This window comes from Alternaria postmessia (assembly GCF_024291825.1).
Source record: "Alternaria postmessia strain BMP 2775 chromosome Unknown scaffold_42, whole genome shotgun sequence".
Classification (NCBI taxonomy): Eukaryota; Fungi; Ascomycota; class Dothideomycetes; order Pleosporales; family Pleosporaceae; genus Alternaria; species Alternaria postmessia.
Window position 1 is genome coordinate 27373 of NW_026260115.1, and position 15742 is coordinate 43114.

General features: G+C 51.4%; 5 protein-coding genes across 5 annotated transcripts; 4 read left to right on the forward strand and 1 right to left on the reverse strand.

The window, feature by feature from the left end:
• Positions 1 to 3905: 3905 nt before the first annotated feature.
• Positions 3906 to 6735, forward strand: J4E82_006814 (uncharacterized protein; the record flags this gene model as incomplete). The annotated part of the gene is made up of 2 exons (XM_051733066.1): positions 3906 to 4161; positions 4214 to 6735. The coding sequence occupies 2 exons, from the start codon at positions 3906 to 3908 to the stop codon at positions 6733 to 6735; spliced, it is 2778 nt and encodes a 925-aa protein (XP_051587103.1).
• An 853-nt stretch (positions 6736 to 7588) lies between these two features.
• J4E82_006815 (uncharacterized protein) lies at positions 7589 to 8935 on the reverse strand (the record flags this gene model as incomplete). Its single annotated transcript, XM_051733067.1, has 2 exons — positions 7589 to 8343; positions 8395 to 8935. The coding sequence occupies 2 exons, from the start codon at positions 8933 to 8935 to the stop codon at positions 7589 to 7591; spliced, it is 1296 nt and encodes a 431-aa protein (XP_051587104.1).
• Positions 8936 to 10922: 1987 nt separating this feature from the next.
• Positions 10923 to 12899, forward strand: J4E82_006816 (uncharacterized protein; the record flags this gene model as incomplete). The annotated part of the gene is made up of 5 exons (XM_051733068.1): positions 10923 to 11165; positions 11213 to 11455; positions 11506 to 11756; positions 11804 to 12231; positions 12286 to 12899. 5 exons carry the CDS (start codon positions 10923 to 10925, stop codon positions 12897 to 12899), a joined length of 1779 nt encoding a protein of 592 aa, XP_051587105.1.
• A 462-nt stretch (positions 12900 to 13361) lies between these two features.
• On the forward strand, positions 13362 to 14144 carry J4E82_006817 (uncharacterized protein; the record flags this gene model as incomplete). Its single annotated transcript, XM_051733069.1, has 1 exon — positions 13362 to 14144. One exon carries the CDS (start codon positions 13362 to 13364, stop codon positions 14142 to 14144), a length of 783 nt encoding a protein of 260 aa, XP_051587106.1.
• A 448-nt stretch (positions 14145 to 14592) lies between these two features.
• On the forward strand, positions 14593 to 15359 carry J4E82_006818 (uncharacterized protein; the record flags this gene model as incomplete). Its single annotated transcript, XM_051733070.1, has 2 exons — positions 14593 to 14649; positions 14700 to 15359. 2 exons carry the CDS (start codon positions 14593 to 14595, stop codon positions 15357 to 15359), a joined length of 717 nt encoding a protein of 238 aa, XP_051587107.1.
• Positions 15360 to 15742: the final 383 nt, after the last annotated feature.

The following is a 15742-nucleotide window of genomic DNA, read 5'->3' on the forward strand; positions in this document are numbered from 1 at the left end:
CTTTTTTTCGGGCCAAACATTCCCATTCCACCCACTACGCTATCTGGTTCACGCCAGGAAGATCAGACGGAAGCAATCCGCCACCCAGAAAAGTCCGCCATGAAGAGACCAGATCGAAGCATATTTGCCTAATAAGGTCATGATAGTTGAGGGTATCGATTACCGTGGAGACATCCCCTACGCTTTGGTGGCTCGGGGTCCATTTGTTCCAACAGATCTTCCTGGTGTGAACCAGATATCGTAGAGGGTGGAATGGGAATGTTGTGATTTTTTGCCTTGGTTTATCGTTTCGTTTGCGTCTATTCACCTATTGTTTACTCATCTCGTCATCTCTTATTGAACTTACTCTTCGTCGCCACAAAAGCGCACCAGAGGGCTTTACTCACCGCAAGCCAGGATGTTCCAGTCTTTTACGTGCGTATCTTTTTTTTAAGAATGTTGCCTTCGGCATAAAGCCTGCCCATTCATCGCCAGTCAAGTGGATGTTGACTTCTATTCTCCTTCCGAACCTTGACGCATACCCTTTTACGTTCGATATATATGTTATAAAGAATAAAAATCCAAAAAATCTTTGACGGTTTCTTCTTAAAGAATTGTGACAAAGAAGGAGAACCTTGTATGGCGTCAATCTCGCCATGGTGATGTTCGTGCTCTTGCAGTTTCAAGACCCAGAGTATATAATGTAAGGTGCTTCTAACTAGAGTGCAAAGTACGTGTTAACAAGATAAGCATATTTGTGGATGTCTGATATGAGGTAAACCTCTTCATCCTTTGGTGTTTGTATCTATCTCATAGAAAGTCTTCGGCTATTTGCATGTCCTATTACTTTCTAGATTCGTTCTCGCACGCCTTACCTTTGATTTCTAATCACCATGCTTTATGAGAACTGGATTCCTAGAGTTCGATATCTCGATTCTTCCACATCGCCTCCATGTTTGGCTCGAACCTGCATTATCGTTGTAAGCTGCGAGAGCCGTGTGACCTTTTACTTCATCTCTCGCTGACATATCGAGGAGGAAAGGACTCGATTCGGTCGGAGATCAGTTGTGCTCCGCTTCTTTCAAGTTTCACTTTGATAACAAAGAAACTCGTTCTTCTAGGTCATGGCCATAAAGATTGGGCTAGTGCCTCAACTTTTTCTCGTAGAACGTATGAACCGGAGAACATAGTCTGGCAGTGTTTTTCTCATATATATTGGGAGTATGGGGCATATACTTATCACTTCCCTGTTCACTTGTACTCGCAATGTTAACAAGAGGGATAATCCAACTATTGAAGGAACTCAGAATATCTACGCGACGACCGTTTGGACAGGTCTCCCGTGGACTGAACATTCAGGAACATCAGCCGAGCTATGATGTCAATAGCAGGAATCGGAATCAAATGAAGCGAGAAACGAACTGAGGAAGGTCAGATGGCTCGATACGAATGTCATCAGGCTGGAGGTGCGTCTGGGCACTTTCCCTGCGGCCTTGATCCATATCCAATCGCTAGTCGGTGCCTAACTAAGTTAGCTCATGTCCGCCGACAACTGACAACTGAAGACCCTCCGTGATTCGACGGATGTGGCCTCCAATCAAACATTCCATATAATATGCACAACAGAAGCTGCTCAGAAGTCAGTCAATCAAACACTATACAACTGATGGTTTTGGTGGCCTCCAGTAATCATGGAGTTGGATGCTATGTTGACGCGACGGATATCTCCTAGTGAGCCTGTGCTGGGAATGCGGCCTCCAATATTAGGAGATGTATATGTCTTGATCCTCGATTCCCAAGCAAAATCATGTAAATATGACATTACACGCTATATTAGTAGCATAGCCATAGATGTGGCCACCAACCCTAAGACGACTTCATCGCACTCCAGCATCACTATGAGAGATTTTACGGATCACATTGCAGTATCTCCACAAAAGGTAGGTTTTGCCTGCTTTGTGGCCCTTCGTAGGAACCAATTGGCCGTGATATAGGCAAAACTATTTTGCGGCCTCGAATCAGCAACACAGATTCCATGCCATTGCGGCCATGTTTCTCATCCAACAGGCTCCTGAGCGAGATAGTATTAAGCTGGAGCTCTTCTCACGATGTAGGTACATCAATCTTCAAGCGCAGGTATTTCAAATCGTAGCTCCTCGTTTCTACGAATGAGCAACCCAATTTCGACGGTAAATCAGAAATTGCCTCGACGTGTGGCGCATATCATCTAAGAATTTACAGAAAGCCGTCTCCTTCTCTGGTAGTGCTCCAGCAACTTCCCAGTCCCAAGCATCTTGTTATAGTTTTGCAACTTCGGGGATCGGAACGAATAAGATGGCAGGGCCGAAGATCGCATCGGCAGATGGAGAGCAGCCGGTACTTCCATTCGCAACGGTTATTCAATTATTTGGCGGCTAACAGAGTTTACCATACAGAGAGACGGAGGTCAGCGCCCGAAAGTCACAGACGAAAGTTTGGGTTGCATGGCGAATGATGGCGGTCGCGAAGGTGGTAACATGTCAGCGTTGGATCGGTGGTTGGGCGAAACGCGGAAGGAGGAGCCTTGGAGTGTGTATAGTTGAACGCCTGACGCCTAAGGGGTGCTGTGTTGTCCGCGGCGCATGATCGTAGATGAGGATACAACCGGCTTTAAGTTTGGGCTGCAAAGAAAGCCTCCTACGCTTAAGCTTTCATTAGGTCTCTTCATATGCCGTATATCCGTGACATTCCGAACTCTTTCGCAAGTATATCTCTTGGCTAGATACAAGTGTCACAACTAGACTAGGCTTCGATAGATAGCTTTCATAGTGATGATGTCGAAAAAGAAGCGGTTAGGTCGGGTGTTCGGGAATTGGATCGGGTATCCGATCACATGGGGACTGCGATAGTGTGTAGCTTCAGGCCTTCGACATAGCGGTGTGTATCGTTGATGGAAGTGCGAAAAAGAAGGAGGGAGCCTACAGCCACACTGACGCTCGCGGATGGAAGGTCAAGATGCTATCATTCAGACTTCGAGTCCAGGTGACACGGCAATGGACATCACGCTAAAAAGCTTAGCGCGGGAGCGGCGTCCCCGCAGTTCACGCGAACTCAGCGACTGATCCGACCAAAACTCCCCGACGTCACGAAGACATCTCAGATGCATGAAATGCGGGCCTCGCGACACTTCCTTGATTAGCAAATCTCTTGCGTCCTTCCTGTTGTTGTACCCAAGGTCGGCTTGGCCGTCACGGGTACATTCTGCTAAGCCAAGACACCAGCACCTATGACGATCGCACCCGGGATCTTTGCTTGTTAACCGCGCATCTATTGGCAGGCATGTGTGCACGTAGTGGAAAGTGTGGCGATGCACGCCGGGATTGGTACTCGCCCATCTGAGCACTACCCCGGAGTTCTAGGGGAAGCTGCCGCCTTTCCGGTATTGGATGTGACTTGTTGATCCCTCATTTCCTAGCCAGATGCTAGTATCCAAACAACTACATGCTTTTTTGTATCGTGTACGCGCCGGTGTACAACCCTCGGCGGGAATATGGACTCGCTGCATTATATATGGGTCTATCCTGCAGGTACGTCTTCGAGACCGGTCCTCTGCATGACAACTGTTATTCCCCACATTCACACCGCGGGTGAAATATTGTCATAGTTCACTGCGTCATTGCGCTTTAGTTATGAGCATTTTCCCCAGATAAACGTCAGGTGGACGAACGAGACAGACCGAAAAGAGCAGGATTGTGGGTCAAGCGGATACTGTGAGTCTCAGACTTGACCTTGGCTACCGACACCTACCGATATCGTGAATGTCTGCACGGGCCCATCCATTACAGGCCCTCCTCAACGTATATATTCCCGAGCAAACGAGCGTTTGCTCTTTTTTTCTTACCAACGAGCGCTCCTCAACTTTTGGATAATATTGGCTACTCGACATAATGGTCAATATTCTTATGCTCGGGCTTCTCGCCTGCTCGAGCCTCACCCACGCGATTCCTATAGCACAGCAGTCTGCCGATGTCACGAGTATCCTCAACCGCCGTGCAGCAGTCGACGCCTGCCCTGGCTACACTGCCTCCAACGTTGTTGAGAGCGACTCAGGATTGACCGCCGACCTTACTCTTTCTGGCGCGGCGTGCAACGCCTACAGTGATGATATCAAGGACTTGAAGTTGCTCGTCGAGTACCAGACTGGTAAGTCAACAGTCTTTTACCTTTACTTGATATGTTTACTGATATTCAACAGACGATCGTCTTCACGTCAAGATTTATGACGCCGACGAACAAGTCTACCAGGTTCAGGAGGAAGTGTTTCCCCGCCCCAAGCACGAGAAGGCGTCCGCTGGAAGTGCTGCACTTCAATTTGGTATCAAGACGAGCCCATTCTCCTTCGCTGTGAAGCGCAGGGACAACGGCGAGGTTCTATTTGATACCGGTACTGTTCCCCTGGTCTTCGAGAAGCAGTATGTTCGCCTCCGTACTAAGTTGCCTGACAACCCCAACCTCTACGGTCTTGGGGAGCACAGCGACTCTTTCCGCTTCGCCACGGACAACTACGAGCGTGTCTTGCTGAACGCGGAATCACCCAACATTCCCAGGAATGCTAACCTGTACGGAACGCATCCCGTCTACTTTGACCACCGCGGTGACAAGGGAACCCACGGCGTCTTCATGCTCAACTCCAGTCCAATGCAAGTTGAGATCAAAAAGGCCGACGGCTACCAGTACCTTGAGTACAACACCATCGGTGGCGTCATCGATTTGTACTTCATGGCTGGTAGCAAGCCCGCCGAGGTCTCCAAGCAATACGCTGACATCGCCGGCTACTCCGCCATGTACCCGTACTGGACCTTTGGTTTCCACCAGTGCAAGTATGGATACTGGGACGTCAACATGGTCGCTGAGGTTGTTGGAAACTATTCGACTGCTGGAATTCCCCTCGAAGTCATGTGGACTGACATCGACTACATGTACCTTCGCGAGGATTTCACGACTGACCGCGAGCGCTTCCCTCTCTCGAAGATGCGCGAGCTTGTACAGACGCTTCACTCTCGCGACCAGCGCTACATTCTGATTCTCGACCCTGGTATTCACGCTGTTGGCGGTCAGTACGTCACTTATCAGAAGGGTCACGACATGGAAGTCTTCCTCAAGGCCGCAGACGGTACCGATCTACTTGGCGTACAGTGGCCCGGTGAAGTCGCATGGCCCGATTGGTTCGCGCCCAACACAGAGAAGTGGTGGGCTGGTGAGATTCAGGCAAACTTCAACCCGGAGAACGGTATCGATCTGGATGGTCTCTGGGTCGACATGAACGAAGCCTCCAACTTCTGCCAGGATGTTACCACCTGCAACCCCCGCCAGCAGGCGATCGATCAGAATATTCCACCACCGCCTACGAACCCGCCACGACCCAACACCGGCCGTCCCATTCCTGGATTCCCGGCTTCGTTCCAACCAGGAAGCACGCTCAAGGCTCGTGATTATGATGATCTCTCGGAGCGTAGTGCGCCTGTTGTTGAAGTTCGTGCCTCAAAGTCCGTCTCCCCCCGTCAATCTTCCAATGGCAACATGAAGGGCTTCCCCGACCGTGAATGGTTCAAGCCCGCGTACCATATCAATAGCCATCTGGGCGACGTTTCTCGTCAGACCATTCCCATGAACACTACAAACTACGACGGTACCTACCAGTACGACACGCACAACATGTACGGCCACATGATGGCGGGAACGACCCGCGAAGCGATGTTGGCCCGTCGTCCCGCACTCCGTCCCTTCGTTCTGACGCGCTCCACCTTCGCCGGATCTGGTAGCAAGGTTGCTCATTGGTTCGGTGACAATTTCTCGGCCTGGGACGACTACCGGATTTCCATCCGTCAGATGCTGTCTTTCGTCTCGATGCATCAGATGCCCATGGTTGGCTCTGACGTCTGCGGTTTCAACGGCCAAGCAGACCAGTACATGTGCGCTCGCTGGGCTGTCATGGGAGCTTTCCAGCCTTTCTACCGTAACCACGCGGCAAATGACGCCGCCCAACAGGAGTTCTACCAGTGGCCCGTTGTCGCTGAGGCTGCTAAGAAGGCTATTGATACCCGTTACAAGCTCCTCGATTACATCTACACTGGCCTCTACTACCAGGGTAAGGAGGGTACACCTATAATCAACCCAATGTTCTTCCTTTACCCAGAGGACACGAACACGTTTGGTCTCGACCAGCAGTGGTTCTACGGTGACGCGCTGTTGGTTACTCCCGTTGTAACTGAGTACTCCGACACTGTCACGTACTATCTGCCAGAGGACACCTTCTACGACTACTGGACCTACGCCAAGGTCGAGGGTGAGGGTAAGAACGTCACTGTCAGCAACTTGGGCTACAGCGACATTCCCGTCCACATCCGCGGTGGCTCCATCGTCCCGCAACGTGTCGCCAGCGCCAACACGACCAAGGCTGTGCGTCAACAGGACTTCCTCGTCATCGTTGCCCCTGATGCGGATGGCAAGGCGACTGGACGTCTGTACCTCGACGACGGAGAGAGCATTCAGCAGTCTGGTACCAGTGAAATCTCCTTCTCGTTTGATGGTGGCAAGTTCAGCGCGACAGGTACATTCGGATACTCGGGTGCCGATGGAGAGAGCATCACAGTTGGCCAAGTCGTTGTGCTGGGCCAGAGCCAGGCTGGCGCTACCGGCAACTTTGACGCTGATAAGGGTGCTGTCACGGTCGATGGGCCGTGGAAGATGGATAAGGAGTTTCATTTCCAGCTATGACGTTCACCCGGCTTACGACTTGCTCAGAGTGGAGCCGGCCACACTTCGATGGTTCAGACTAAGGCTGCTTTCCTTATTGTCTTTGCATGTTGTGTTGGATTTATGGGAAGCATTGCATAGAGATGGCGTTCACGGATATTGATTGGAAACGGGTAAACGGGTGGTATGGTGGATTTCTGAGATACCATGGGAGGCGTTTTACAACGATGCTCTATACCTCCACTGTTATGAATAGCACCCATTCTTTCTTCATAAACCTTTTCTTGGTCTCCTGTGATGTTTAACATTGTCCCTACGCTGTCAACGCTTGATCCGGGAATATACAACCAACACGTCAAGTCTCCTAGATGCTACAACACAAAAGTACCAGGGCACAAAGGCAACTCGGTACGTACCGCTCTCCCGCTAAGTGCGACAGCACCGATGCAGTGCGAATTAGCTATGGTCACAGCTCCAAGTGAGACATGAGGGCATAAGATCATTCGTGCGGGGTAGTGGAGTGTTGACTCTCGTGTGACTGAGACGCTTGTCTTGCTCTGACAGGTCACGCTCACACCTCGTCACACGAGTCTGTCAGCCACGAGCCTTGTAGCGCACACCGACTACGTCAAGCCACCGGCCCGTCTAGATGTGATTCGAGACGCTCCGGTACGTTCGAATAGACAAGCTGCTGCAAACACGGCGTTGGTGTTGTGCAGTATATCAAACAGATCTGTTTCCCACAGACTGTCGTGCGGGCTTGTCGCTATATCTGAGAACACGCGAACCGGTTGGTAATCTGGTCAAGGCCGTAGCGGTGCCTTGCGCATTACGGGCAGTCGTAAAACGATCTCTTTTGGTTGTGGTTTCATTCTCATCCGATCGTCGTAGCCTCGAGCTCGTCGCGAACACTGTTGAGGCTTACATCTTGGACCTCGTAACCGACCTCGATCTTGTTCTTTGGTCGCGCCTTGTTGAGTCCTTCAAGCAGAACGCAGGCCTTGCAGACTTCTTGGCTCGAGAGGTATCCACACTTTTTGCACTGACCCATGACTTGCTTTGCCGTCTTCCTGGGTGTGAAACCTTTCTTAGCTTTCTTTCCGTTTGCTAGTGGTACTGCGCCGTTGCTGTTAACGCTCTTAATCGTGATCTCGGTCTCGAGGTTGCCGTCAACTGCGGCTTCATTCTGTCTCAGTTGTGCCTCCACACTCGCCATTTCACCGCCTGTGCTGCGCCCTTGGGCACTTCCACATCCACCTTCCTCTTCTTCGGCAACAGGCACATTGCTAGCACAAGCACCCCCGCATCCTTCATCGCTACCAGGTACAAGCTTTGCCATGTCCTCGCCACTCCTGACAACGTCGAGGATAGCGCTGGGCCGTACTCTCTCAAGGTTCTTGATAAGAGCTCGTGCGCTGCCGCGAAAGGCTTCGGGCGAGTATATGCATTCAGTGCTAAAATAGTCCAGGTTCTTGTGATGGGCGTAGAGAACAATTTCCTTCTCGTATGCGTACTTGAGAGGCTTGCTACGCTTGATGTTCGTATTCGAGGCAGGGTCAGAAGAGGCCGAGGGGGTAGACGTGATGATGGAAGTTGTGCGCGACAGGCGGGGGAGGTCACCTCTGAGCACTATTCCAGTCAGCATACTCCAAAACCAAACGCCGAAACTATAATACTTACAGTTCATCAAGACTGTCTCGGCGACATCATCGGCGTTGTGTCCTGTCACCACATGCTTGACTCCCAGCCGTGACGCTCCGCGATCAAGCGCTTGTCTTCTGAAAACGCCACAATACGTGCAGTTGCCTTTCTTGCCTACCTGCTCCACCACTTGATCCATCGTCCATCCATATAGTTCCGCGTATCCCAAAATTGTCAAGTCCATTTCATACTGCTCCGCATTTCTTTTCACCGTCTCCAAACTATCGTCCCGGTAGCCCTTGATTCCTTCATCGATGGATAACAAGATGAGGTCAAGGCCATAGTCGTAGCGCTCATTAAGAGTCTTGAGAACAGAGGCGAGGACAGTGCTGTCTTTACCACCCGAAGCACCGATGGCGACTTTTTCTCCGCGCTGGAAAAGCGAATTTGTGGTGATGGTATGGTGAATTTCTGTCTCAAAGACGGATATGAAGCATGTCTTGCACAACTTGGAATGATCCTTGGGTCGGAGAATAAGCGCCCGGTTCACCTTGCACAGGGCGCAGGGTGAAGGCGGCATTTTTGGGTATGGTTGTTGCAGAACGGTGACGCGAAGATGGCTGAGTGGGCTGCGGGGAGAAAGAAATCGTGCGCGAGTCATTACCCATGTGCGCGTGGGGCAGGATTACCGTCATGCATTCGGCAGCTGAAACAGCCGCCTCTCATCTTCAGACCTCGTACCCAATCTCCACCTTCCTGACCTCCCCCCTCTCAACGAAACACCAAAGCACCGAGCTGCCATGTCCTGAAAACTCTGTTTTCGCCTGTCCGGTCAAGCTGTGCGCTCCTACCCCGCAATTCTGGTAAACGTGATGCGCGACGGTGTGGTAAAGTTCGCTTTATAGCACCATGCACCATGCAGCCTATCGACTGCCATGGTAGCGCGCAACGCATACTATGGTACGACGGAACGCCTTGACCCTATCTATCGTCATGTCAAGCCAAGCCAGGTCAACACAGCAGTCATGGTTGTGGACATGAATGCTTCCGAAGAACATCGGACTTCTAATAGCAGAACAGAACAGATGAACCAAAGCACCTTCCTAATTGCACAGTCTTCGCGATCGAATACTCCCGGAGCACGAGCGCGAGGCTGAGCCCAAACTGCCCGCCTGGCCTGTGAACATACGAGTCTCGACCGCTTGGCACACCTTGAGGCCCGTGAACCATGTACCTTGAGGTGTGCCATGCCATTGTGTGCCTGGCGTAAGTGATCGAATGCTTGGAATCTGAAGGTTCTCCGGTTACTGTGTAGCCATCATCCTTCTCGCCTCAATCAATATACCTGGTTCGAGCCGGCGGCTCGGTGCTACTCCGATCCCTATCGCCCCGATGGCATTGTGCAATATCTCCACCTAGGATAACTGTACGCGCATTCATACAAGTGCCGCTATGCATGGTGACAGGAGGTCGGTCTAGTTACGTGACGTGCTCAAGGGAGTGTTCTATCGGCATGTCATGACGATCATCTAGGTCAGTTGTGGCGTTTTGACAGTCGCCTGCTCATATCGACTATTGGGAAAGTTTACTTGTCAGCCTTATTCGACATAGGCTCTTGCAATGTTTATCGGATTCTTCATGATCTTCAGAACTACAGCAGAACATAACCACGCCACCACGGTTCCGGCATAATCGGACGCTCGGACCAAGCTAACAGGAGGTTTGTAGTGAGAAACATGGCCCCCCGGACTTCCGCGCACCCGGGTATAGGACAGACAACCATGTGACAATCGCCGAGTCATACACATGACGATGGAAAGTACTGTCGGCGAGGCGGCATAGGCCGTTAGAAAACATTGGTTTGTCGAATCGGGACCAGGTCGGCGAACTCATGTTCTGAGAGACATGAGATCGACGAGACCGCGCAGTGCAGAACCAAGAACTGACGACGGAATCTGCCTTTATGACTTCGCTGCGCCCCCGCTGCGCATCGGCAAAACCAATCTTTTGAGGATTTTCAGGGTGTTATGTCTCCGAGAAAATCGCCTTCCGGTGAAAACAAAACAATTCTCAGGTACACCAACCATGTGTTCCGCGCCCAACGTGCAAAAGCAAGGACGCATCATCGCAGAAGGATGTGACCCTGGGGTATCGTGCGATTAAATGAGGATCAGCAATTTGGCCGGGATAGCCAGCTGCCAGATCTTGCACTAACCGGTTCCACACAAGACGAAGCCTCATCCGACTCTAGCACTACGATCCGGTGTCCACCAGCGGCACATCGTTGGTTGACAGGTTCAGCACTGTCAACTCTATCAGCATTGCGCACCCTTGAACATCTCCCGCGTCCAAGATGAATCTTCGGGACAAGATGTCGATCCTCGTACCCTGCACCATGCCGCGAACCCTTTCACCTGTCGTCTCGCCGACAATACTCTCATTAAACTTCCGTCGACTGACACTGCCTGTATAAGGTCGAGGCAGTTCGCATTTATCACGACACCAGTCTCGCTGAGCAAGTCGCAGTACTCAATACGTTCCTTTAATCACTTTCTTTACGGGACACCATGGGTTACACACTTCCTCTCGATCGTGTCGGATGGACCTACATCACCATTTTCATCATTTGGAACATCCTAACCTTCACTGGTGTCAGCTTCCTATGGGCTCATCGCAAGCACCCCTCTCTTCGGATGCGAAGGCTGCCACTCTTGTTTGCCGGTATTGGTGTACTCCACATCTATGGCTCCCTCTGCTGTTTAGCCTACCCGATCGGCCCAGCGGTCCCATGCTCTCTTGAATTCTGGATGGTATGTCACACGACGACATGAATATGAATTTTTGCTAACATGAGTAGATGTCCATCACAGTCCCATTGGGTATGGCTTTGTTCCACGCCTCGAACAGTCAGTTCTTGCACCTCGCCAGTCGTCAAAAGCAGTTTGCTCGTATGAGCTCTCTGAAAGACCACGAGCCTATCGACGAGAAAAAGGCTCAAGAAGTCGTCAACAGCCGATGGAAGAGGATCATGAACGGGGTTGAGCGGGCAGACAATATTGAGCGAACATTGATTTTCATTGGAATTGGCATGGCTGTTCAGGTAAGTAAACTCTGCACTGGTCATGCGACTGTAGTTAACCCACGAACCAGCTCGCCCTCGTTCTCTTCGTCTTTTTCGCTTCAGAAAAGTTCCACCACGGCTACGGTATCATCAACTATACCGTACAAGGTACTGGCGGGGAAGTGCGCGCAAACTGCAGCAAGGGCTGGGAGTGGTGGCTGTCGATTGTATGGCAGCTATTCTGGTCCTGGATTTACGCCCCATGGATCCTCTTCAAGTCGCGCGGCATTCGCGATGTTCACGGCTGGCGTCTCCAAACCATCCTCTGTTGCATTGCTGGGTATGTTACGATTGCCGTGGGTCTATCTTCATCGCTGACTTTTGTAGACTTCCAGCATCTCCGCTTTGGCTCCTAGGCCTTTACACTCCTTCGTTTGCTCCCATGAACGCCGTCTTTCCGCCACCAGTGTGGTTCGCTGTCTGCTTCTGCATCATGGAGATCTGCACCATTGCGTTCCCCATCGTCGATGTGCTCAGGAGCAACAGATTGCGTCAAGAGACTCTTGATGCCATTGCCAACTGGGAAGCTCGTCAGGCGACTGCAAACTTGGAAGTCGCATCTACCGATGCACCCTTCAAGAGCCCTAGCGAGTTCTCCAGTACGACGACACTCAAGTCCGGTGGCGAGGTCAGCGTCGGCGACCGCTCATTCGACTCGCAGAAGTCTGACATTCTGACCATGACTGCCCTGGAGAACGCACTCAGGTCCAACGCCATGCCGCTGCTCCAATTTGCTGCCTTGAAGGACTTTTCTGGTAAGTCTTTCGTATACCGTTGCGCACATAAATATACTAACTTTACACCAATAGGCGAGAATGTTAGTTTCCTAACCCACGTCTCAGACTGGCGCCTCTACTGGTTCTCACCCAAGTCGTCCACTACCGACCACCGCCGCAAGCAGTTCCTTGCTGCCACGCGCATCTACGCTCACTTCATTTCCCTCGAGTTTTCCGAATTTCCTATCAACATCTCATCAAAGGAGATGAAGCGCCTTCACATTGTTTTCGAGAGGACAGCAAAGCTTCTATTCGGCCGTCGTCTAAGTTCCGATTCCTCTTCGTCGAGCGACGCTACACCCTTTGACAATGTCATGCCCGATGATGCATCGGACTCGCCCATCAACGACAAGAGCAACACCCACATCTCGGCGAACGCTATCAGTCTTGATAAACTTGGACGTGCGAACTTGAAGGCTGTATCCCGATTGGGCGAGCTCTACGGGGACGAGTCAGTCATAGATGTTGACGTTCCGGATTCGTTCAACGAGTTGGTGTTCGATGCCGCAGAGAGCGAGATCAAGTATCTTGTTCTCACAAACACATGGCCCAAGTTTGTCAACGTTTCGCGCGCCAACAGTCAGTTGAGCAAGGACGAGGACGAGGAGAAGGGCAATGCTTTCGTGCGGAAGTTGCTGTGCGCATAATGTTTGCGCGTGGCGGATGTGACGGCTTTAGTTAATAATATAATTTGATACCCCGCTTTGCTAGAAAGTAGCAGCGCAATACACTCGTTATTCATCATATGGTTCTTGTCTGTGAAGTTTTGAGTCTTGGTGGTGTTGAGTCGGAGAATGCGATGGCCGAAGGCGAGGTACCTGGGTACATCGCAACTGCCGAGAGCCCGATCCACATCTTCACCATGACGTATCGGTTCTAGATCTCCCACGCGCACCATGGCATCACTTACTTTTCTTTTGTAAAGTCCGTTACCACCGAGATGCAGCTATGGTGGGGTCCATAGTGCATATCAAACAGGGTAGAGATTGCGTGGCAGCGGCGTTAATGATGTGTTTATGATAACTTCGACGCCACTACAAAACCGCTCGATTCCCAGACGTGCCTCGTGTACTTGCATATCAATACACAACTCAATTCAAACTTACAGCATGTCTCTCAAATACAACAAGGTTCTCGTGCTAGGCGCGACATCCGGCATTGGCTGGGCACTCGCAGAGAAGATTGTAGAAGACGGCAAACACGCCATCATCGTTGGACGGCGACAAGAAAAGCTCGATGAATTCCAGAAGAAGCACGGCAGCGACAAAGTCTCGAGCATCGTCTTTGACATTACAAAGCTCGACGAGATCCCAAAGTTTGTCAAAGATGTAACGAGCAAGCACCCGGACCTCGATTCCATCTTCCTCAACTCGGGCATCCAGCGCGGTTTCGACTTTTCCAAGCCCGAGACGGTGGATCTAGATATGCTGGAGATGGAGTTCAGGACGAATTACCTGTCGTACATGCATCTTACCACGGCATTCATCCCGTTCCTCCAGAAGCAGGACAAGGAAACTTCGCTCATTTACACGACCTCTGGACTTGCGCTCATGCCACTTCCGCGTTGTCCGAACTACTGCGCTTCCAAAGCGGCGCTGCATCACATGATCCTTGTTCTCCGCCATCAACTAGCAAACGGACCCGGAAACATCAAGGTCATTGAGATCTTCCCGCCAGCTGTGCAGACGGAGTTGCACGATGCGAAACACCAGCCGGATATTAAAGATGGGGGCAACATTGGCATGCCGCTGACTGAGTTTACGGATGAGGCTTGGAAGGGATTGGTGGAGGGCAAGGATCAGATTCCGGTGGGATTTGTTGGAAAGGCTTTTGATGCGTTTGAGAACAAGAGGCAGGAGATGTACAAGCAGATCTTCTTGTCGCAGTCGTAGGCATTGAGTGCAGATAGTAAACATGTAAAAATAGACGGCGGATGAGTGGGGCCATTCTGGTACCTGAGTAGTCAAGCCACGTTTAGACCCTGACGGACGCGCGTGGAAAGAATGACAGTGTAGAGCCGATGTTTAGTGAGAAAACATGGGAAAAGCAACATGTCTCAACGATCAATGTCAGGTTAGGTTCAATGGCGGTTTCGGTGAAGAAGTAAAGTCGGCAGGCTGCACGGGTTGCGCAGCCAACATGAGCACAGCCCCATTGCGGCGCACATGTTCCGAGGTGGTGCGTCGCTAGTCTGCTCCTACTCGTATCAAGTCGACCCAACTCACAACTCCCGTCGCTGCATTCTCTGACCCATTCCTCCCTGTACAATCCAGTTGAACGCCCGCTCACGATTGGCTTTTGCGCGTCCCAAGTAATCTAGATTCTCAACCCACACCCATCATGGCGGACAGCTTCAGAAATGCGATGATCAACCGATCGCTTCGCGACATCAAGAACGTAAGCTGGCCGAACTCCTGACTGCCACCTCAAGCTGACGATATGCGCAGAACCTCGAATTCCTCGTCGAATCCAACGTCATCACCTCAGCCCAGCACGACACCATCGCCTCGCAACTGCCCGTCAGCGCCGAAAACAGCTCGCGCGCGCTCCCCGCCGTGCCAACCGCACAACTCTCGTCGCTAGCCATCAAGAGCGAGCCCACGCCTCCCCCGGAGAAGAAGAACACAAACATTGGATACTATGCCGACAACACCGCCAACGCCCCGCCGCCTGCCTACCCCTCTGTCCCCGCTACCCCCGCCGGCCCCCCTGTCCTCGCCTATGCCTCAGCAATGTACCAGTACAACGCCCAAGACGCCGGCGACCTGGCCCTCATGCCCAACGACAAGGTCCAAGTCACCGAGTACATGAACAACGAGTGGTGGAAGGGACGCAACGAGCGCACCGGCATGGAGGGCATTTTCCCCGCTAGCTACGTCCGCAAGGAGGAGAAGAGCGTCATGCCTGCCTACACTCCCTCGGCCCCTGCTCCCAGCAATTACGGTAACATGCCCCTCGATGTCGCGAGCAGTGCGCAAGCGGGGCCGCCTGCCGAGCCAAGCAAGATGGAAGCCAACGGCAAGAAGTTTGGAAAGAAGCTGGGTAATGCTGCCATCTTCGGTGCTGGTGCGACGATTGGTGGTAACATTGTCAACTCCATCTTCTAAGTTGACTTTGTGCATGGGAAAAGCTAACTTTGCTTTTGGCGTTCTGGGCCGTTTCATGGGTTTTGCTATCGCCATGTGTGCATCGCTGTTGGGAATTTTCTTTGGTCAAGGTAGCTGACAAAACTAATGGCGGTATAGGGAGATTGAATGACATTTCTTTGATTGTCGAAATTATGTACTGAGGTTTTTCTTGTGATGGTACATTTACGAATCGACATTACTGAGGGCATTGACGTATAATTGATGCGTTTGACAGGCCACCACGACAACGCTTTCTCTATATCAGCTAATTATGGCTTGTACTCCATTTCGTTTGCACATTGATCACATCTTCTCATTCTCTCACTCTCTGTCCTTTGTTGCCAGAGAATCCTCGAATTGAA